At 39.7% G+C, this 24,777-nt stretch overlaps 2 protein-coding genes across 2 annotated transcripts in view; one reads left to right on the top strand and one right to left on the bottom strand.

Moving 5' to 3' along the window:
• Positions 1-5,504, bottom strand: part of MIER1 (MIER1 transcriptional regulator) — a 59,303-nt gene extending 53,799 nt beyond the window's left edge. The window contains exons 1-2 of the mRNA XM_046645243.1: positions 5,099-5,504; positions 3,985-4,085 (exon numbers count right to left, since the gene is read on the bottom strand). Coding sequence (XP_046501199.1) covers positions 3,985-4,085; positions 5,099-5,489 — 492 coding nt within the window. The 5' untranslated portion in view covers positions 5,490-5,504. The remainder of the gene's footprint in view (positions 1-3,984; positions 4,086-5,098) is intronic.
• DNAI4 (dynein axonemal intermediate chain 4) overlaps positions 5,403-24,777 on the top strand; it is a 90,052-nt gene continuing 70,677 nt past the window's right edge. Inside the window, exons 1-2 of the mRNA XM_046645242.1 lie at positions 5,403-5,534; positions 14,436-14,613. Coding sequence (XP_046501198.1) covers positions 5,488-5,534; positions 14,436-14,613 — 225 coding nt within the window. The 5' untranslated portion in view covers positions 5,403-5,487. The remainder of the gene's footprint in view (positions 5,535-14,435; positions 14,614-24,777) is intronic.

The raw sequence follows: 24,777 nt of genomic DNA, 5'->3' as shown, positions 1-24,777 counted from the left end.
CCCCCCCGGGAGCGCGGAGGGGCGGGGCCGAGGCGCGGCGGGAGCCGGGCATCCCCGCGCCGCGCCGAGCCGCCCGCCGGCGGGGCCGAGGGCTCGAGGACCATCGGTCAGGGCGGGGGCCCGAGGAGCCGCGCGAGCGCTCCCGCCGCCGGGAGAAAGACACGTTCTCTTTTCCACGCAGGCCTTCTTGGAAGCGCAGCTGCTGGAAGACGGATGTTGCTGTGATGCAACAAGGGCAACTAGTGCGCTCTGAAAGCCGTTCTCTCTTGTCAAAGATTTCCGTCTCGGTGACTCCCGACAGGAGATGTAAAATCCCGCATCCCAAAATCTCAGGAGGTCCGAGCAGAGCTTAAGAAAAGGGGTTGTGTTAGGCGGTCTGCCATCCTCAGAGTTCATCTGCTTTTCCTCACACACCTTCCGAGATGCCAGTAGCAACACAATGGTGCAACGGTTGAATTTTGCACAACTAGCAAAAATTTTTAAATGTGAAATACTGAAAAGCTGCTCTTGCATGGGTATAATCGCCGACTTGACTGCATGGAGAGAGAACCTGCTTATTTGCAATGCCTGAAATGCCTGCAATTTGAAAGTTTATTTTGATGTATTGGCCTAGAACTGCCAATTGGTCTCGATGCCAATGAGAGCCTTGATGATTGCCAGAGCCAATGAGGGCAAAATAACAAACACGCTTCCCCTCCATCCCTAAGGCGGATACCGGCTAATGCAAAGGTGATATTAAAACGTGCACTAACATATTTTACTGAACCAGGAGTCAAAAGTCTTATTTCAAAAAGACAGTTTTTCCCCAAATGTTCAAGGGTCCCTTCCTCTTGATGAAATTTCAAAAATGACTACCAAAATCAAACAGTTAAACATGAAACTTACTCATTCCATCAAAATAATGTGAAGCCAGCACTACAATATGTTGCATAAATGTGCACATACATACTTTTTCTTTAATATTTAACTTACAGTGCAATATGGGGAAGGCTGTTTTCTTAAGTTATTTGTATTCTCTTAAAATTTTAGACTCTATCAAGCAGTTTCCTATTTCCAAAGATTCAACATTAACTTGGAATTCTTACATCCAGTAATAACTTGCGCATGAATAATTTGTGCATTAACAGGTTTATGAAGTAGCTGCTAAGTGAAAGGACATTACCTGGTAATTTGACAGGAAAAGAGTCCACAGACAGTCTGTAAACCAATTAAACATAAACATCTGATGCACATTTTCTACTGAAAGAAAAGCAAGAGAAAGAAGAGAAAGGAAAACTTTAAGGTTCCCAAATCTACAAACAATTTTTACCATTAACTGTACTGTACAGTATTTTCATCTTATTTCTTAGACTACTTATATAAAAGTGTTTTTTCAGGATTTCTTGGGGGAATAAATATTTTAGCATAGGTATATAGTTCCCAAGAGTTACCCCTGTTGAATTACCTTAGTCCTTTGGACTTGAAATAAAACTGACTTTTTTTTAAAGTCAGTTCATATTCAAATAGTTTTCACTTTGAGATGCTTGATGGAAACAGCTGAAGGCAAAAAACCATGGACGTGCACAGACCTGAAGTGGTAAACATAAAAAGAACAGGGGCCTAGAGGTAGAAACTCAGGCTTTATAGTACCATGGGGATGCAGGAGGATTTCCCATTGGAATATGAAAGCTAATACATCAAATTTAGCCGGTTACCAAAATGACAATTAAAAGGTGTTCTCAACATGCAAGGTACAGGAGGAACTAGCTTGCTTGAGCCCATTTAATCTTTGATTCTTTAGTTAAACCTTCAACAAAAATCCTAGTTGTGATAAAAAGCTGGGTATCACGGTCCCTTTAGCTACTGAATGAATTCTGAAATAGGAGAATCGAGGTCTGAGACATCTTTGAATGGGTATCCATCTTACTGATAAATGACTTTTAAGTTTACTAATATTGTGTATCAATTTTACTAATTTTAGGTGGCATTATCATTTAGGGGAAAAAACTCCTTGTGCATTCTTCTCCTCCCCTTTTTCATAAATGTGGGTTCAGTAGTTTTCTTTTAGGTTCAGATATTCTCAAGGTAAAGAGAAACAGCTCCAATATTATAAGTCATCGGTAACACATTACTACTAAATTCAGTATAGTTCTACTCTCCTTTATTTCTAGTGACATATTTATCTTCAAAAATTTTAGGAGCCACCTCAAGGAAAGCGAAGTCTTTTTCAAAACGCTTGCTTACCTCTCCAGTACCAAATACGTAAAAATTAACTATTCCTTAGCCATAGAACCTTAGCGTTGGATGGGACCTCGGAGGTCTTTAGTCACTTTCTACCGTGTCTAGCAGGAATCCCTCACGATGTTTCCCCACTACCAGGCTTGTCTGCCTGTGCTCAAGCACCTCCAGTGACTCACGGACTCATCAAGAGGCTGCTGTTTTCTAAAAAAGCTCTAATGTCTGGAACGTTTTTCTTTTTATTAAACCAGAGTCTACTTCCTTGTTACTTCCATTCATTTCCCTGAGTTCTTCAGCACTTTCCGTTAATTCAACAGATGTCTTCTTTGTATTCAAATATAAACAGTTAAAATTTATACTTGGGTTGACAAAAAATAAATCTTTAAAGCCTACTGATACTAGAAGAGCTGAAAACAGGACATGACAGAGTTAAAGGCGTGAGGAAATGTACCATCACTTATGAGCTGTTTAAAATTATCACAGTTTATAGTCCTGAGTACTGTGAAACCCAAAATGGTGGTTCTGTTAGAATTGTGTAGCGAAACATTTAAAGTTAAACTAAAAAGTGTGGTTTAATTCCAATTTTATGTGAAACTTGCGGCTAATGTCCCAAAGCAAAACAAATCACTATACAAAGCCTGAATAAATGCCTCTTTAGCTCCCATTCCCCACCTAAAGGCTTCCTTATTTTCAGGCAAACTCACATTAACTTTTACCACATTAAGCTACTCAAAATTGCTATTATATTGGGAAATTATTTTTAAGCAATTTACCGAATGCTCCGTTAAAAAGTTACTAAACAATTTTACAGAGGGTATAATACACACACACACACACACCCCCCTCAGAGTTATTTTGCTATTAACAAAACATTTTAAGGTCACAATTTTACTTCAACCAGTATCTTAAACCGACCAATAAACAAACTTCTTTGGAAATTTACATATACCTAAGAAATAAAACCTTTTATTCAGTACCAACCTGATTCAAATGTAAGTAATATATACCTATGCTATATAAACACATCTGTTATGCAACTCAAAAAGGTACCTCTCAAAGTCTACCAAGAAAATACCTGTAACAATTTCGACTCTGGGGCTGTTTGAATGAAACAGACTAATACAGCACATTCAAAACCCTAAAACCAAATTCTCTATCTAACAATTTTCAGAGTCCCTGAGTCCCTTTTGAGATTATTTTGTAAACTATTTCCCCAAAGTTTTATTTAAAAGTGACAACCTACACATGACATGCAGGTAAACATTTACAGATAACTAGTAATTTGGTTGAAAAACACCTAAATACCAAAAAGCTTCCCCTATTTTTAAAAACGACCTTTTAGCCAAGTCGAGAGTTTACCTTTAACAGGCAGATTGCAGGTTAAAGCAGTAACGCGTTACCTTTGGAAGCTCCACAGCTATGTGACAATCAGCATCGTCATTTTTGTTAGTTTGATTTTTATTAACGCCACCCTAAAACACTTATATAGCCTTTTGGTTGTTCAAAGAACAGTTTTGGTTTCTCTTTTAATAATTTTTACATAAAGAGTTTTACCCAGTGGCCCCATTTTATCAGATTATCACAAACCGATATTTTTAGGGTTCTTATATTGTTGACATTATTTTTATCTCACCCAAACTCTGGCAACTATCGGCCCATCAGCAGTTCTCAAACACTGGAACATATAAGAAGAGTAATACAGTATTTATATTGCTTGAGGGAGTTCGGATTTTCCCTCCCTTCATCTCCAAGTGTGCCCCTGCCTACCAGCATCACATCCGTCTTGTCTGCATTGAACCTCAACCAGTTGGTTCTTAACCACGTCCGAAACTCAGCCAGGCACTGGGAGAATCGAGCCACCACACCATCTGGATCAAAGGAAAGAGAGCCTCAGTAGTAAGGAGACCGGAGACTGTGACACCACAGCTCACCAGTCACCCTGTCGCTAATTTTTAAAAAGATGGCCAGGAATTAGGACAAGGATCCCATGACGATTTTAGAAAAACATTAATGAGCCTGGAGTAATGCAATCTGCAACCGACGGTAAAGGAATAAAAGCGACCCAATAAGTAGGTTGCCTCTTTCCACGACTGAAGAAAGAAGGTTCGGTCAACTCTGGGTCATCTCGGCTAAGCGACCTCAGTGGACGGGCCAGTCTCGTATCTGCATAAGCTTTTCTGCAAAATTAGGAGTTTTAGCAATGGAGGAAGCTTTAGGGATCACTGGGGCCCAGAGAGGAGTAGTGACTCGCCCAAGGTCACACGGCAAGCGAGGACCAGAGATGGGCTCCAGGCCAGAGACCTTTCCACTAAAGGCTGGAAGAACAAGGCCAGTCAAAGGCGGGGGAGACATCTGTCCACAGGGATCCTCCAGGGCTGGGAAGCCCTCTTCGAATCGCCCTTCCCTCCCTCGCTCCCTCCGCAAAGGGCCGCTTTGCCCGGGACCCTGCTCACCACAGGGCTGCAGTGCGAGCAGGAGCCTCCCGGGGCTGGGACAGAACCCGAGACGCCGGGGAAGAGGCGGAGCCACAGGGGGCTGGTCAGCTTAGCCCCACCCGCCGGGGTCCCGGCCGACAGGAGCCAGGGCGGAAGCCGACGGAACGAGGCGAGCTCCCTCCGCAGCGGGCGCCGCCGCAGAGCCAGGACCGGGCGGGAGGGCGGCGGCGGAGGGAGCTGCGCATGCGCCGCGGGCGGCCGGCGACTCCGGGGCGGGGGGCGAGCAGGGCGCGTTCTCTCCGCCCCTCCCCGGAAATCGAGGGTCTTCCGGGCGGCGCTCCGCGGTGGGGGAGGGGACGGGAGAAAGGGGGCCGCCGACAGCTCGGGAGCCCCCGGGCGCACGCCGGGCGGGGAGGGCAGGGATGGGGTGTGGAGGCTGCACTTACAGCCGCTGCCGCCGCCGCCGCCGCCTCCGCTGCTGCCGCCACTGCCTGGAGAAGCCCCATCCATCCGCCTGCAGCCGGGAGATTCGGAGCCTGGGAGGGGCCTGGGCCCGGCCGCCGCCTCCGCCTCCTCCTCCTCCTCCTCCTCCTCCTCCTTCTCCTCCTCCTCCTCCTCCTCGGCGTCGTCCGCAGCTTCCTCCCGCTCCACCAACCCTCGGCCCTCCCCTCCGCCTGCGCCCTCCTCCGCGGCCGCCCGCCGCCAGCCAACCGCGCGGCCGCTTGTTGGGCCGCGGCGCCGTCGCCATGGCGCCCGGCAAGCATCCCCGCGCCCCGGCCCGCGCCGCCAACGCCGCGTCTGGGGCTGCGGGCTCCGGAGGCCGTCGGACGCCACCATGCCGGTCTCCCCGGTCAGCAGCCGCAGTCGGCCGACCCTCGGGCAGTAAGTGCCGGCGCTCACACCTGCGTCCATCCCCTGGTCCCGGCGGAGCCCTCTCCGCGCCCCTGTCCTCCCGCATCCGGCTTGAGGCAGCAGCCCTCGAAGCTCCCAGGCAGCAGTGCCTCCCTCCTCGGCCCGTACGGCCGTCTTCAGACCCCGCTGCTGTGCCTGCCCTCGGAGAGAAGACCTAGTTCGTTTAGCACCGCCCTTCCTCCTGCCTCTCCTGGCTGTTTTCGGGCTGCAGTCTCAAGCTTGTTGCTTCCATGCTGTGCCCAGATGCTCAGTCCTCTCCGTGAGCCGCCAGGCTGAACATCGCTGTGCTCTCTAGTCGAGATTTTTTCGTCCCCCTCCTGCCTTAAACTCACTCCTGCTTACGATTCTGCTTTGCTGTTCGTGCAGCGGTGGAACGAGAGGCTGGAGGAGCGCTCACAGCTCTGCGGACTCGTCTCGCTTCTAACTTCAAATGGGCCCTGAGTGCTGCCCAGCAGTTCCGTTCAAGCCCCCTCATTCGTCCACTCTCGCACGCTTCCGGACCACTTTGGTTCTCTTCTCAAACCGTCAGCATCTCTCCTTTCCAATCTCCTCCAGCTCAGCTAATCTTTCTTTGGCAGAACTCGTTGCACGTTCTTGGGAGAGAACCTTCCACTTTCTCTTGAATGTGGCACTCAGGTTTGTTGTCCATCCTGCCCCCTGCAGCGAAGTAGCCTTTGTGAAGGTCAGCAGTAGCTGTCCCGCTAAATGCAATGGCCGTTGCTCAGTTTCGTTCTTAAGTCCCCTATCGGGAGCTTCGATCTAGTTTATCACTTCTGGAGTTTGAATCACTTCATTTGGTTTCTGAGACACGACTCTTCCCTGGTTCTCCCCGTGGCTTGTGGCTACTCCTTTTCAAAATAGTGCTTGCTGGTTGATACCTCTTCATCTCTCCCATATCTAACTGTTGAGATGTTGCTGAGGTCAGTCTTTAAACCTTTTGTCTTTTTTCGTAAACCTGTGGCCTTCTGCCTTTAAAAATCACCTATATACTGATGATTCACGAGTTTGTATCTCTAGCCAGCACCTCTCCCAAGAAAACAAACTTAAAAAAAAACCCAAACATCTGCACTTAGAAGTCAATAGGCATCTCAAAATTCATATCCCAAACTGGACTGGTTTCCCACTCTAATCTACTCTGCAGTCCTTTGCATTTCAGTAAGTGGCAGTTTCCACCCTTCCACTTACTCAGTAAAAGAGCCTGGAGTTACCCTTGACTTCTCTAATGCGCTACTCCATCAGCAGATTCTACCATTTCTGCCTGCAAAATAAATCCAGACTACCACTCCGGTGTGAGTCACTGTCACATTGCAGTAACCACCGAAATGGCCTTCCTGCCAGCACCTTCAGCATAGTCACCACTGTGCCTCTTCTCAAAACCCTCCTGCGATTTTTTCCATTTCACTCAGTAAAAGCTCACATCCTTACAGGGCCCGGCAGGATCTCACCTTGGACTCTTCCCCTTGCCTAATCATACTCAGTATTGTTCCACGACAATGTCAGGCACGTTATTTTCCCACTTCAAGGCCTGTGCCTTTGCTGTCCTTTGGATTATTGTACCCCCAGCTAATCTCATGACTCACTTCAGATGTCACCTTGTCAAAGAGTCCTTCTCTAACCCGCCCTACGTAAAATAATAATACTTCTTCCTTACAGCGCTTCGAAGTCCTCACCCTTGCTTTATTTTTCGCCATAAAATTTATCCCTACTTGTTATGTTCTACACGTGTGTTAATCTGTCTTCACCCAATTCTGTGGTAGTTCATGGGAGCGGAGATGTCTGTTTGGTTCCCTGCTGTTGCCTAGAATGAAGGTGCTCAATAAATATTTGCTGACTGAAGGAATGAATGAGTATGTACATCAGTAACATCGGTTGCTGCTCATCTTGTCTGGTTTTTGTTTTTACTTGTAGGTGTGGAAATCTCAAGGTAAAATTAAGTTGACTTCATGTAAATTTTAAAAACTCATCTGACTCTCAAGTTTAGGATTGGCTCCTTTGAATAATTTCAGAAGGCTCTGGGCATAGGGACTGTCCCTAGTTGTCTGGTTCCTGTCTCTGGGGTGATTAGGGCAGGCGGATAGTGGCCCTGAGAGTGAGATTTCTATGAGAGCCGATAAAGGAGGTGATTGAGGGTATGGGTCTGGATTGGTTGGTTTGCATTTGAAAGATGTGCCTCTGGACAATGTATGGGATCGCTTAGCCCTGGGAGGGGCAGTCCCTCCAGGATCAGCAACTCTAAATGTCAGCATCAAAATACGGAAAATAAAAAGACATGCTTAATACGTGCTATATCTTGCATTTGTTTTGTTTATACATTTGCCACTCCAGGTTAAGCCTCGATTACGACTCACCTGGACCGCTTTCATAGCATCTTAACGAAGGGTCTTCTTGTTTCTAATGTGTTCTGTGTTCCACTAAATTTTTCTGAAGCATAGTTTTGATGACTTTACTCTTCTGCTCAGAAACCTTGCTTGTGTATAAATTCCAAAGACTTAGCCTGGCTGTTTTATTTTTTCAAAGCTGAAGCTTTGTTTTCCTTCATGCATCTAATTCAATCATTTAGGATTCCCTGTATTTCCTACCTGCTTTTCTCCCTTCATTGCTCACAGTAATCTCTGCTCAGCGTGTGTTTCCTGTTCTCTCCTCCCTCACCTCCACCTGCACCAGATACAAACACACGTATACATACACACCCCATACGCTCATTTTGCGTTTGACCTACAATCAAGGCCTAACTTAGTCACCTTCATGATTTCTCTGCTCACTCCTCTCACCCAAAGTAACCTCTGCCACAACTCATTTCCTCTTATGTGTACCTCTTTTGAGGTAAATATAATTTTGTGCTTGCATTATAATCATATGCATGTTTTAGTTGTTTTTGTTAGACTGTAAGCTCCCTAGGGCCCATGTCTGGTTCATATTGTATCCCTTCCAGCATGTAGTACAGAGCCTTATGTACAGTAAGTGTTTTGTAAATAACTGTTCAATGAATGGAAGAAATTGATTTGGTTTAGATTGGAATTACCTTCATCCCATGTAAATACGAAGGAGGTAATAGTGAAACTTTTTCTTAAGCCACTCCCTGCTGTTCATCTTGATATTTCATAGTGAGATTTCTGTATGTGTAGCATGCTTTTAATGTCATTTGCTGGTTTTTTCATAGAAACGATCATCAGGTGTTCATTCCACGGATACCAATTAAATGCCTTATATTTTCTAGTTACCACCCTAGATACTGAAGATACAGGAGGGAACCAAACAACTTAGGTCCCTGCTTCAGGAAACTCAAGAATGTACAGCTACGTGACCTCTTGTATCATGACTGTTTTTTGGGCAAAACTTTCAAAGTGGTTATCTCCTCTTGAAAGTCAACCTCTTTATTGCCTGCTAATTTGTTGCTGTTGAAAACATCTGTTTTCTAACATAGCTAGATAGGTACCATAAATTTCTAACATAATTGTTTACAGGTACTTCTTTTAATTTCTTTAAGAAAGTAGTCTGTGCTTTCCGTCTCTAGTTTCCCACTATCAGGCAGAGTGCTAAGAGCCAGGACTATAATGTTGGATGTGATAAACATGGCCCCTTCCCATAAAACTTACAGTCAAGGTTTCTGAGAGTTTACTGAGAATGCTCTCTCATAAGATCCCAGTAACTACATAACTGATAAGTGTCACATCATTCACTAATTCATTTCCCTTTAGGTTCCTGTAGGGAATAAAAGAGGAGGAGCTGGGTTGTGAGTAAATGTGGTAGGGTTTCATTGTGCCTGTGTTCAGTTTGAGATGTCTGGTGGACATGTAGCTGGAGCTAACCAGTAGCCTGGTAAACATTCAAGCATGAAGACTGAGAGAATTTTTTTAGTTGAATATAATGATTTTGGGATTATTCATTCGTTCAACAAATATTTATTAAGCAGCTACTGTGTTTGGGTACTATTGTAGGCAATAGGGGTATAGCAGGGAACAAAATAGCCCCAAATCCCTACCCTCATGGAACTTAGATCTAATTAGGGGGCAGGGTGAGAACAGCTAATTCACGAGATAAATAAGTAAAAGATACATTATGTTAGCTAGTAAGAAGTACCAAGGAGAAAAATAAAGCAAGGGGATATGAAGATTTAAGATGTATTTGACATTTTTAGATAGGGGAGCCAGGGTAGGCCACACTAAGAAGGTGGTTGTAGGTAAAGACCTGAGGGAAGTGAGGATGCTAAGCATATGCATGTATGGAGAAGTCCATTCCAGGCAAAGGGAACAGCAAGGGCAAAGGCTCTGATACGGAAATATGCCTGGCATGTGTGAGGAATACCAAGGAGACCAATGTGACTGGGGCAGAGTCAACAGGGGAGAGAGCAGTGATCATGAAGTCAGAGCCCTACTGGATGCAGGTAGGACTTTTTAGGTCATAGTAGCAAGTTAGGCTTTTACTCAGAATGAGATGGGAAATGAATGGAGGGTTTCAACTAGAGTAGCGACATGATCAACTTGTGTTTGAAAGAATGACTCTGGTTGTGGTGTAGAGAACAGACTTCAAAGGATTGAGGTGAAGCGAGAAGATGAGTTAGGAGGCTACTGCAATATCCAAGAAAGAGAGGATAGTGTTTGGACCAGGATGGTGGCAACAGAGTGGTTCTGAAGGTTGGATTCTAGATATATTTTGAAGTTTTTTCACCCAAGAAACTGGAAGAATAGCTCAAAGAATAGCTAGAAGAATTTGTTACCTTTAACAAAAGCGGAGAAAGACTAAGAGGAGTAGGTTCGCCGGACAGGGTGAGGGCGAGGTTGTGAGGAGCTCAGTTTTGGACATGCTAATTTTGAGTTAGAGATGTCGAGCAGGCAAGAGGATATGTGGGTCTAGGATTCACATGAGCCGTCCATTAGAGATATATATTTGGGAGTCATTATTATATAGATGGCATTTAAATCATGGCATTGGATGAATTCACCTAGGCTATGAGTATAGACAGAAATGAGAAGACCAAGGAGGAACACTGCAGAAGAAGTAGAAGGAGATCTGGGTAAGGGAAGTATCCTGCAATCCAAGTTAAAGAAAACAAAGTCAAAGCAAAAAGAATGATGATTTGGGTAAATTCTGCTGATAAGTAAGATGAGAACAGCCAAGGACATTACAAGAAAAGAAAGCTACAGACTAATATCTCTCATAAACATAAATGCAAAAATCCTCAACAAAATATTAGTAAATAGAATCCAATAATATAAAATATGAATTAGGGCCAGCCCCATGGCCGAGTGGTTAAGTTCACGCGCTCCACTTCGACGGCCCAGACTTGAGCTGGTTGAGATCCTAGGTGCGGACATGGCAGCACTTGTCAGGCCACGTTGAGGCAGCGTCCCAGATGCCACAACTAGAAGGACTCACAACTAAAAAGAAAAATACACAACTATGTGCTGGGGGGATTTGGGGAGAAAAAAAACAGGAAAAAAAAAGAAGATTGGCAACAGTTGTTAGCTCAGGTGCCAATCTTTAAGAAAAACCTTTCTAGCCTCTGTAAACTTGATGCGTTAACATCTGCCCTGCATGCATAGGTCCAACATGGACATGGACAACCTGATCTGCCTGAGTCACCTTGCCTTGGCTTCCTGCTTCCCTGGTTGCCCTTCGCCCCCACTAGGGGCCAAAATTTTCCAATATAAACCAACTGAAGCAGAGTCCACCCCTCAACCACCTCCCTTATCTGGCTCTCACTCTAGGCCACTATACACCTTTCCTAATCACTCTACAGCCAGATAGAGACAACTAGGGATGGCCTCTATGCCCCAGAACCCACTGAAATTATTCAAACTAGCTAATCCTACCCCTGCACATATGTATTAACCATGGAAGGAAGAAAATGATAAAAATCAGAGCAGAGGTAAATGAAATAGAGACTAAAAAAATAGAAAAAACTAATGAAACCAAGAGCTGGTTCTTTGAAAAGATAAACAAAATTGACAAACCCTTAGCTAGACTCACCAAGAAAAAAGGAGAGAAGGTTCAACGAAATAAAATCGGAAATGAAAGAAACATGGTTAATACATATGTGCAGGCTTAAAGTGAGAAGATAATTGGAAGTAATCAAAGTTTTGGTTTGGCCAGTAAGTACAGTATATTTAAAGAAGGAAAAGAGGGGTGAGAGTGTAAATAAGATGTGATTATAATAATTAACTATGGATTCTATTAATTAACCTTCAGCTCAAAAGAGAAGAGATTGCATGAGAGGTGTGGGTGAGGGTGTAAAATGTAGAATCAAGAGCTCGAAGGTCTTAATAGAATTGAAGGACGGTTGAAGCTGGGGTTTAAGAGGGTGTATAAGCTAGGAAAATAGGAAGTGATGCTTGACCTTGCTAAGGACAAGGTCAAATGTATGACCATGGGAATAAGTAGCTGATGTAACAAGGAGGACAAGATCATTTACGTGAGAAGACTCTGAGGAGCTAAGAGCCCATGGTATTAGGATTACTTTCATGGATATTGAAGTACTCAGGAATTATGCCAGGAGTAGTTTTGAAGAGAAAGTCAGTAATTGAGGACATAAAATCTTCAGGGGATGGGAGAAAGGAGGTGCTGGTGATGATTGTGGACTGCCATAAGGAAGTGGAATACAAGTAGTCATTGAAACCATGAGTTTTGTTAAACTTACTCTGGGATAGTGTATATAGTGAAAAAACAGATAACTGAGGTTTAAGCTTAAGTGTAATCTTCAAATAAAAAGAATGGGAGGGCTGGATTTTGTAAGGATAGTAGGACAGAAGGTCAAGGAGAAAGAAAATAAGAGTTGAAAATTATGGCAAAAGAGTGATTCAATGGATGAATTGTGGATTTTGTGTTAAATAGAGAAAGAAGAGAAACCTAAAAGGTCCTGATTAATTGATAGAAAATGGAAAGTTCAGGTGATTAGAAGTTCCAAGGAGGCTGATGAATAGGAGACGGTAGTGTCACAGGAACCAATTGGAGAAGTCAATTTTAAGTAGAAGGGGGAATGGTGAACTGTCAGATGCTATAAAGATAAGTCCTGAAAAGAGTCCCTTGGATCTGACAATTTGGAGCACTAGGTGATTTAAGTGAAAGTCGTCTCTTTGCAGTGGGGGAGGAGAGGGTGGAACTAGATCACAGTGAATTGCGGAGCAAATAAGAGGAGTGAGGAAGTAGACAGTATTATTGACGAATATTGTGAAAGGAAGGAGAGATATAGTAGTAGATAGAGGAAGACATAGCTAAAGGAAAGATTTCTAAGTTGAGGGGATGACTGGAGTACAATTACATGCTCAAGGGAAAAAGATAGGAAATGAGATGGAGGAGACAGGGAATTATCGATGGAGAAGAGTCCCTGAGAAAGCAGTAGGAGACAGGTTTCAGAGCACACGTAGCAAGATTAGCCTTAGATGAGAATGGCAATTCTTTTGCTGAACAAGGAAGAAAATAAAAGGATGGATTTAGGTGAGTTTGTAGGATATGAAAGAAGAATATAATGAAAGTGGAGAAGTTATTTAAGGAGTTTTTACCTGATTGATCCTTTTTATTTTCTTAGAGATGTTGGAGTAAAGTCATTTAGAGACTAAAGGAGGAACAATAGAGTAGGATACTTAAAAAGAATGTAAATTTGAAATAGGGCATGAATGGGATTCATTTATTCATTTATTTTTAAAATTCTTATTTACTGCCCACAATATACTCGGCACTATCCTGGGTGCTAAGGATACAGCAATGAACAAAACAAGGTTCTGGCCCTAAAGATGAGGATGGAAAAACAGCAAAGTGCCAAGTGATAATAAAGGCTGTGAAGAAAAATAAAATATGAATAGAGGATTGATTGTTGTCATTTAAAAATATTTTGTTCCTGTCTGATCTTTTATGATTTGAAAAATAAAAGTATTGTTACAAATATTTTCTTTGGAAACGTATTTCCTTTCTATAACATAAGGGAAGATCATCCTCGTTTTATAGAAATCCACAGTATAATGAGACTACTAGAATGAATGATAAGGTGGGTTTTTGTCTTAAGGAATTGAGAGAGTAGAGCCAAAAGTGAAATCGTGTTTTTTCTGCTGGAGACAAACATTTTGATTATAACTTCTCTTCTTATTAAAAATTACTATGTAGGGGCCAGCCTGGGGGCACAGCAGTGAAGTTCGCACATTTTGCTTCCGCAGCCCGGGATTCGCTGGCTCAGATCCCGGGTGCAGACCCAGCACTGCTTGTCAAGCCATGCTGTAGCAGGTGTCCCACATATAAAGTGGAGGAAGATGGGCATGGATGTTAGCTCAGGGCCAGTCTTCCTCAGCAAAAAAGAGGAGGATTGGCGGTAGTGTTAGCTCAGGGCTGATCTTCCTCAAAAAAAAAAACATTACCGTGTAATTGTTCACGCAGGAACATGATATTCTTTCCCAGGTTTTATTACTCATGCTTCAATCTGTCTATCTAACTGCACTCTATACTTGTTTGTGCTCACTGTGTGCCGGGCACTTCCTAGCAACAGTGTATAAATTAATTCACTTAGTCCTCATAATAACCTATGGGTAGGTACTATTATTATTATCCTCACCGTACAGATAAGGAAACTGAGACCCAGAGAAATCAGTGTAGACTTCCGACCTAACTGCCTGGGTTCAAATTTCCACACTAATAGGAATGTTCCCTCCAAGCCTCTTGATTTTATATAAAATAATATTAATAGCAACCTCTTAGAGTTATGTTGAAGAAAAAGTGACATAATGCATGGAAACATTCTATGCTTACACACAGTTCTAAAGTAGCTATTATTTCTTGTTTATACTTTAGATTTTTTCATGTTTCTGAATGTGTCTTTTTTTTATTGTTGGTTAGTTTTTCTTCAATTGTGGATCCTCTGTATTATGTTTTCTTTTCCTCCTATAGGACTATTACCTCACAGCCGAAGTCCATTAGCTTTCCTGGTAAGGTAAAGGCAACGCAAACAAGAGGATATTTTGGTGCAAACCAAAGCAGAATGGCTGTTTCAAGAACTGCGATGATTCTACCTGACATGAAATCAGCAGAAAAACTGAATAGTCCCACCTCAAGGACAGTCACACAGGTAATATTCTTTAGAATTCTGAGTTTATTTGAAAATGATGTCATGAAGAACTTGATGGAAATGTTAAGGGTAGAAAATATACTGCTTTGAAATAAGCGTTCGCCTCTAATATTGATATATTGATTTTGTTGCAGTCTTTACCACATAAAATATCATACAGCATAGGGGCTGGCCCCGTGGCCGAGTGTTTAGGTTCGCGCGCTTGGCTGCAGGTGGCCCAGTGTTTCGTTGGTTCGAATCCTGGGCACGGACATGGCACTGCTCATCAAGTCACGCTGAGGCAGCGTCCCACATGCCACAACTAGAAAGACCCACAACGAAGAATATACAACTATGTATGGGGGGGCTTTGGGGAGAAAAAGGAAAAAATAAAATCTTTAAAAAAAAAATATCATACAGCATAATAGTGGCAGTTGGGTCTTATAGTCCAATGTTAGTAATAAGAATATTGGTGTAGAATGAGGAAAGTCTACTCATGACCTTAAGAGCTAGTTGGTTATAATATTAATTGTAGCTAATTCAGCTGTAATGTGGATAGTACAGCTGTCATCCACTCTTCTTTGCAATGTAGTCTAGAAAATATCATACAGTGAATTGTCATAAAATTGGTTATCTCATTAGAAAACATAATTAAGGACTGACTTTTTTAAATTTTTAATCAAAGAATAATGTATACAGAAGAGTATATAATGTATAAATTTGAATGGGCTAGGCAATGATTTTTCAGATATGACACCAAAAACACACTCCATTAAAGATAAAATTGGTAAACTGGACTTTGTCAAAATTAAAACTTCTGGTCTTTGAAAGACATTGCTAACAGAATGGAAGGAAAAGCCAGACAATGGGGAAAAATTAATCGCAAAGCATTTATCTGATAAAGTACCTGTATCCAAAATACATAAACAATATTAAGACAAGCTAATTTTAAAAATGAGCACAACATTTGAAAAAACACTTCACCAAAGTACATGTACGGATGGCAAATGAGCCCCAAAAGATGATCCGCATTAGTCATGAGGGAAATGCAAATTAAAACCATAAGTTTCTGCTGCACACCTATTAGAATAGCTAAAATTAAGAGACTGACCATGCCAAAGGTTGGCCAGGTTGTAGAGGAAGTAGAACTCTCATACACTGCTGGAAGGAGTGGAAAATGAAAAACAATTTGCCAGCTTATCAAATGTTAAATAAATACCGACTGGATCATTCAGCCATTCTACTTCTAGGTGTTTACTCAAGAGAAAAAAAAAGCATATGTTTATACAAAGAGTAGTACATGAATGTTCATAGCAGCTTTTTGTATAATAGCCAAAAAAGGAAATTACCCTAAGATAATTTTAAGAAATTAATATTACGTATTTGTGTAAATATTCCATGTGCTATGATCTTAGCTCAGGCTGCTATAACAAAGTACTGTAGACTGGGTGGCTTAGAAACAAAGAAGTTTGTTTCTCACAGCTCTGCCGCTGGAAGTCCACGATTAGGATGCCAGTGTGCTCGGGTTCTGGTGAGGATACTTTTCCAGGTTGCAGACTGCCAATTTCTCATTATATCCTCACATGGCAGACATTTTGCTAGCTCTCTGGCCTCTTTTCATAAGGGAACTAATCCCATTCATGAGGGCTCCAACTTCATGACTTAATTCTCTCTCAAAGATTCCACCTCCCAATACCATCTCGTTGGGATTAGGATTAGGATTCTAACATATCAATTTTGGGGGTACGCAAACATTCAGTCCATAACAATTGTATACACATTATATGCATTATGTATATATTGTACATTCATATATACAGTACATGCATATTACATAGTATTAACAATACTATGTAAAAGGAATAATGCATGCAAGCTTGTTCCAATACTTAAAAATCCATACTACTTGCTGTATTAAAGACTGAAAAAAAAAAGTAATCATCACAACAAATAAAGAAAAAGCATTTTAAAAAAATTCAATATCCATTCATGATTTTTAAAACAACATTTTTTAAAAGCCTTTCAACTGACTTGAAAAAGAAAAGATTTCCTCAGGGGCGTTCTGAAAAACCCACAGATAACATCCTACTCAATGATGAAAGACTGAAAGCTTTTCCCCTAAGATAAGGAATAAGGATGCCCACTTTCACCACTTCTGTTCAACATATTAGTCAGGTGTCCTAGACAGAGCAATTAGGCAAAAAAAAAAAAAAAAAAAAAACGAGAAAGAAAGAAAAGTCATCCAAAGTGGGAAGGAAGAAGTAAAATTATCTCAATTCACAGATGATATGATCTTATATGTAGAAAACCCTAAAGACTCCACATGAAAAACTGTTAGAACTAATAAATCCAGCAAAGCTGTAAGATGCAAAATTAACACAAAAAAATCTGTTGCATTTCTATATACTAGCAATGAAAAATTCAAAAAGAAAATTAAGAAAAAGATTTTGATTTACAATAGCATCAAAAAGCATAAAATACTTAGGAATAAACTTAACTAGGGATGTGAAAGACTTGCACACTGATGACTACAAAAATTGCTGAAAGAAATCAAAGACGATAAATGGGAAGACATCCTTTGTTCATGAATTGGAAGACAATATTGTTTTCAATACTACCCAAAGTAATCCACAGATTCAAGGCAATCCCTATCATAATCCCAATGACTTTTTTTCCAGAAATATAAAAAGGCATCCTAAAATTCGTATGGAATATGAAGGGACCCCAAATAGCTAAAACAATCTCAATAAATAAGAACAAAGTTGGAGGTCTCACACTTCCTGATTTCAAAACTTGTTACAAAGCTGCAGTAATCACAGTGTAGCACTGGCATGAAGACAGACATATAGAACAATGGAATAGAATAGAGAGTCCAGAAATAAACCCTCAGATATGTGGTCAAATGATTTTCAACAAGGATGCCAAGACTATGCAATGGGGAAAGGATGGTCTTTTCAACAAAGATATTGGGAAAACTGGATATCTACCTGCAAAAGAATGAGGTAGGACTCTTACTTTACACCATATAAAAAATAACAGTCCTGAAAGCAGCAGAAGAAAAACAGTGTATCTCTTGTGAGGGAACCCTAATAAAGTTAACAGATAGCTTTTCAGCAAAAACAATGAGGCAGGAAGGCAGAGGATACAATATTTGAAGTTGTCAAAGAAAAAACTGTCAACCAAGAATCTTATATTCAGCAAAACTATCATTCAAAATTGAAGATGAAATAGTTTCCCAGATAAGCAAGAACTGAAAGAATTTATTGCTTGCAGATCCACCTTACACAAAATACTAAGGAAAATTCTTCACCTTGAAAGCGAGTAACCCCAGATGGTAATTCATATCCACACAAACGAAGGACACCAGCACATGTAATTATAACAACACTGTTAATATATTTACTCCTTTTTAAATCTTATTTGAAAAAAATTATATAAAATAACAGATATATATGTATTATTGGGCCTATGACATTAGAAATGTAATATGTGTGTAATATATTTGCCAATAATAGCACAAAGAAGGTGGGTAGGAGCAAAGCTGTAACGCACTAAGGAAATGATGACAAATGGTAAAATGATAATTATGTTTATAACTGTGTTATGTTTGTAACATTAATAGTTGTAATGTGTATAAAAATAATACCATGAAAGGGGGGATTAGTGAATAGAGCTACACAGAAGCAATACTTTAATATATTACTGCAATTAAGCTAATAAAAATCCAAAGCTGATTTTGACAAGACGTGTATGGTAAGCCCTAGAACAACCACTTAGAAAAGTGTCAAAAATATAGTGAAAAAAAATTATTAAAATTAAAATGATACATTAGAAAATATTCACTTAATGCAGAAGAAAGTAATAAAGGAGGAATAAAGGACAAACAGATATGAGACATATGGAACACATAAAGTAAAATGGTAGCTATAAATCCAACTATATCAATAGGAATATTAAATGTAGATGGATTAAACAATCCAAATAAAGGGCACAGATTGTCAGACTTATAAAAAAAATGATCCAATGATATCCTGTTTACAGGAGACATATGTTGGTTTCAAAGATACAAAGAGACTGAAGTAAAAGGGTGGTAAAGGATGTATTACAAGAACACCAACCACAAGAAAGGTGAAGTGGCTGTACTGATACAAGACAAAATAGACTTGAGGACAAAAAAAAGTTACTGGAGATAAAGAGAGACATTTTATAATGATAGAAGAGTCAATCCAATAGGAAGATAGAAAAATTATAAGCATGTATGCACACAATAGCAGTGACAAAATATATTTTTTAAAAACTGACAGAAATGAAAGAAGAAATAGACAATTCAACAATGATAGCAGGAGACTTCAATCCCACTTTCAATAATGGACAGAACAACTAGACAGAAGTTCAACAAGGAAATAGAAGACTGGAACAATACTATAAACCAACTAGAACTAACAGACATCTACAAAATACTCCACCCAACATGCAAGAAAATCTACATTCTTCTCAAGAACATGAAACATTCTATGGGATAGACCATATGCAAGGCCAGAACTCAACAGTCTTAAAAGGGTAGAAATAATACAAATTATGTTCTCTAACCATAATGAAATGAAATTAGAAATAATAACAGGGAAAAACCAGGAAAACTCATAGATATATGTAAATTAGACAACACACGCCTAAATAACCATGGGTCAAAGGAGAAATCAAAAGGGAAATCAGAAAATACTTTGAGATGATTGCTAATCAAGACACAATATGCCAAAGCTTACAGGATGCAGCTAAAGCAGTGCTTAAGGGAAATTTATACATGTAAGTGCCTACATTAGAAAGAAGAAACATCTAGAATCAATAACGTAACCTTCCACCTTAAGAAACTGGAAAGAATACAAAATAAGCAGAAGGAAGGAAATAGTATAGATTAGAGTAGAAATTAGTGAGATATTGAATAGAAAATCAATAGAGAAAATTAATGAAACCCAAAGTTTGTTCTTTGAAAAGATCAACAAAATAGGTAAACCTTTAACTAGCTTGACCAAGAAAAGAAAAAGACTCAAAATACTAAAATCAGAATTGAAAGAGGGTACATTACCACCAGCCCTACAGAAATAAAAGGATCATTATAAATGATAAGTCGTATGCCAACAAGTTAGAAAACTTACATGAAATGGACATATTCCTAAAAATACACAAGCTACCAGGGGAGCTGACTCAAGAAGAAATAGACAATCTGAGTACACTTATAATAAAGGAAGAGACCAGATCAGTAATAAAGAAATAGATATAGGTAGGTAAATAGGTAGACAGACAGATAAATAAATAAATCCTACCCGTAATGAAAAGCCCAGGGCTAGGTAGGTCTTCGTTGAATTCTACCACACATTTAAAGAAGAGCTAATACCAGTTCTTCACAAATTCTTCCAAAAAATAGAAGAGGAGGGAACACTTCCTGACTTGTTTTGAGACCAGTATTACCCTGAATCAAAACCAGACAAAGATATCACAAGAAAACTATAGACCACTATCTCTTATGAATATGCAAACATCCTCAACAAAATTCTAGCAAGCCAAATCTAGCAACATATAAAAAGAATTCTACACCATGACTGCCTTACTTTGCTAAGGGTGCCATAACAAAATACCACAGACTGGGTGGCTTAAACAACAGAAATGTATTATTCTGGAGGCTAGATGTCCAAGAGTAAGGTATTGGCAGGTTTAGTAATTTCGGAGGCATCTCTCCTTGGCTTGCAGATGGCCACCTTCTTGCTGTGTGCTTACATGGCCTTTTGTTTGTGTGTGGTCATCTCTGGTGTCTCTTTGTCATAACTACTTTTCCTTCAAGGACACTAGTCAGATTGGAATAGGGTCTCATTTTAACTTAATTATCTCTTTAATGGCCTTATCACTGAATACAGTCACATTTAGAGGTACCAAGGGTTAGGGCTTCAACATATGGATTTGGGGAGAGGCAATTCAGTCCATAACAACAACCAAGTAGGATTTGTCCCAGGGATGTGAAGTAATTTAACATTTTAATGTCTAAAAATCAATTAATGTAATATCTCATATCAATAGAATAAAAAGCAAAAATCACATGATCACCTCAATAGAGACAGAAAAAGCACTTGTCAAAATCCAAAATCCTTTCATGATAGAAACACCTAGCAAACTAGGTATAGAAGGGAATTTCCTCAACCTGATAAAGGACATTTATGAAAATCTCACTAACACACTGAGTCATGAAATACTGGATGCTGTCCTTCTGAGATCAGAACAAGACCAATCCTTCCCACTTCTATTCAACATTGTACTGGAGGTTCTAAATAAGGCAATTAGGCAAGAAAGGGAAATAAAAGGCATCCAGATTGGAAAGGAAGAAGTAAAGCTATCTCTATTTGCAGATGACATATGTTGTATATAGAAATTCCTAAGAAATCTACTAAAAAACTAATGAATGAGTTTTGTTAGGTTGCAGGATGAATGATCAATATAGAAATAAATTGTGTATCTATACACTTGCAATAAACAATTTGAAAATTAAATTAAGAAAATTTTCTTTCACAATAACATCAAAAACAATAAAATACTTAGGAATAAATTTAGTAAGAGAAGTGAAGTATTATGCTCTGGAAACTATGAAATATCCCAAATTCATGAATTGGAAGACTTACCGTTGTTAAGATGGTGACACTCCCCAATCTGATCTATCAGTTCAATACAATCCATATCAGAATCCTACCTGACTTCTTTGTGAAAATTGACAATTGATTCTAAAATTCATATGGAATTGCAGGGAACCCAGAATAGCAAAAGATATCCTGAAAAAGAAGAAGAATGTAGGCAGACTGTCACTTTCCAATTTCAAAATTTACTACAAGGCAATGGTAATCAACATAGTGTGTATTGGGACAAAGACAGACAAATAAATCAATGGAATAGAATTGAGAGTTCAGAAATAAACCTGTACATCTATGGTCAACTGATTTTTGATAAGGGTACCAAGACCATTCAACAGGGAAAGAATAGTCATTTCAATGAATGGTGCTGAGATGACTGGATAGCCACATGCAAAAGAATGAAGTTGGAGCCTTATCTCACATCATATAAAAAAATATCTCAACATGAATCAGAGACCTATATGTAAAAGCTAAAGCTAAAAATCTCTTAGAAGAAAACAGAGGGGTAAATCCTCCTGATGTTGGATTTGGCAAAGGATTCTTAGGTATGACACCAAGAAGATGAATAACAACAACAAAAAAAATAGATGCATGTTTGTGCTTCAAAGGACATAATCAGGAAAGTGAAGAGTCACCCACAGAATGCGAGAAAATGTTTGCAAACCATATATCTGTTAAGGGATTTGTATCTGGAATATATCAAGAGCTCTCACAACTCAATAATAAAGAGGCAAATAGCCCAATTAAAAATTGGGCAAAGGATTTGAATACTCATTTCTCCAAAGAAGATATACAAATGGTCAAAAAACACGTGAAAAGATACTTGACATCATTAGTCATCAGAGAAATGCAAATCAAAACCAGAATGAAATTCACTCCACACTCGCTAGGATGGTTAGAGTAAAAAAGTCAGAAAACAATAAGTGTTGGTGAGGATGTGAAGAAATCAGAGGTCTTATACACTGCTGATGGAAATGTAAAATGGTCCCGCTACTTTGGAAAACATTGTGGTGGTTCCTCAAAAGGTTGACATAGTATTACCGTATGACGAGAATTTCTATTCCTAGGTCTATATACCCAAGAGAAATTAAGATATATTTCCACAGAGAAACTTGTACATGAATGTTTATAGCAGTATTATTCATAATAGACAAAAAGAGGAAATGACCCAAATGTCCATCAGTGGACAAACGGCTATGCAAAATGTGATATATCCATACAATAGAAGATTATTCGACCATAAAAAAGAATGAGGTACTGATTCACGCTGCAACATGGATGAATCTTGAAACCATTATGCTAAGTGAAACAAGCCAGTCACAAAACACCACGTACTATATGATTCCACTCATATGAAAGTCCAGAATAGGGAAATGTCTGGAGACATGAAATATGTTAGTGGTGGCCTAGGGTTGGGAGGAGAGACAAGGGTTACGGAGCTGAGTTAAAGGATACAGAGTTTCTTCTGGAAGTGATAAAAAGGTGCTAAAATTAGCAGTGTTGATGGCTGCACATATCTCGGATATACTAAAAACCACTGAATTGAACACTTTAAAAATCTATTTTAAAAGATATTTAGTGCATATTGTGTGCCAATTTGTTCCAATTTTTGAATTTTGAAAATTTTGAAAATTACGATAAAATGGAAAAATTCTTTAAAAAAACTTAGATTTTACCAAAAGACAAACAAAAGTGAAAAATTAGAAGCTATTAAAGAAATTAATATGAGTAATTTAAAAGCCTTCCTTCAAAGATAATTCCAGGCCCAGATGGTTTGGCTAGTGCTATATACCAAACATATATGGATAAAAACAGTACAAGAAAAGTGAGTATACTCCAAGACTCATTATATGAGCTAGAACTATCTAGATATCAAAATCTGGAACTATAAGTATGAGAAAGAAACATTACACGCCAATCATACTTGCAAACATAGAGAGAGAAATCCTCAGTAAAATATTAGCAAAATTCGACAACAATAAAAAGAGATAAGACATCATGAGGAAGTTCAGTTCATACTAACAAATTAAGATTGGTTTAACATTTAAAAAGCCACCAGTGTAAAAATTCACCACATTAACAGCTTAAAGGAAAAAAGAATTATGATCACATCAATACAGATAGAAAGTATCTGATAAGATGAAATATTTATTCATGATTAAAAGGAGAAGATTCTTATGAAACTGAGAATCACTAGGAACTTCCTTAATCTGATTTAGGGTATCTATAAAATCCTACAGCAATGATTATATTTAATGGTGAACATTTCTAAGACAGGATCCACTTCTAGCCAACATTCTTGGAAGTCTTAGCCGGTTCAGTATGGGAAGAAAAAGAAATGAAAAGTATAGGAATTGCAAAGGAGGAAACAAAACTTCAAATATTTATAGATGACACAACTGTCTACATGTAAAATTAAAAATCACCTACTAACTCCTCAGTTGAGGGAAACAATAGAAAAAATAAACAAATGGGACTTCATCAGACTAAAGAGCTTCTTCAAGGCAAGGGAAAACAGGATTGAAACAAAAAAACAGCTCACTAATTGGGAAATAATATTTACAAGCCACTTATCCGACAAAGGGTTAATCTCCATAATATACAAAGAACTCACACTGCTTAACAACAAAAAAACAAACAACCCGATCAAAAAATGGGCAGAGGACATGAACAGACATTTCTCAAAAGAAGATATGAATATGGCCAATAGACACATGAAAAGATGTTCATCATCGCTAATCATCAGGGAAATGCAAATCAAAACTACACTAAGATATCACCTTACCCCCGTTAGATTGGCAAAAACATCCAAAACCAAGAACGACAAATGTTGGAGAGGTTGTGGAGAAAGAGGTACCCTCATACACTGTTGGTGGGAATGCAAACTGGTACAGCCACTATGGAAAACAGTATGGAGATTTCTCAAAAAGTTAAAAATAGAAATACCCTATGACCCAGCCATCCCATTACTGGGTATCTATCCTAAGAACCTGATATCAGATATCTCAAGAGTCCGTTGCACCCCTATGTTCATCGCAGCATTATTTACAATAGCCAAGACGTGGAACCAGCCTACATGCCCAGAAACTGATGATTGGATAAAGAAGATGTGGTATATATACACAATGGAATACTACTCAGCCATAAAAAAAGACGAAATTGGCCCATTCACAACAATGTGGATGGACCTCGAGGGCATTATGTTAAGCGAAATAAGTCAGTCAGAGAAAGACGAACTCTATATGACTCCACTCATAGGTGGAAATTAGTATATTGAGAAGGAGATCTGATCGGTGGTTACCAGGGAAAAGGGGGGGTGGGGGGAGGGTACGGAGGGGGAAGTGGTGTACCCACAACATGACTAACAAAAATGTACAACTGAAATTTCACAAGCTTGTAATCCATCATAACATTAATAAAAAAAAAAAAAAAAAAAAAAGAAAATGAGATAGGAATCAAAATGGTATACTATAAAAAAAGATGAGGGTGTCCCGCCCCGTGACATAGCGGTTAA

The sequence above is a fragment of the Equus quagga genome, chromosome 18 (assembly GCF_021613505.1).
Source record: "Equus quagga isolate Etosha38 chromosome 18, UCLA_HA_Equagga_1.0, whole genome shotgun sequence".
Lineage (NCBI taxonomy): Eukaryota > Metazoa > Chordata > Mammalia > Perissodactyla > Equidae > Equus > Equus quagga.
This window is presented reverse-complemented; position numbering and strand designations above follow the sequence as displayed.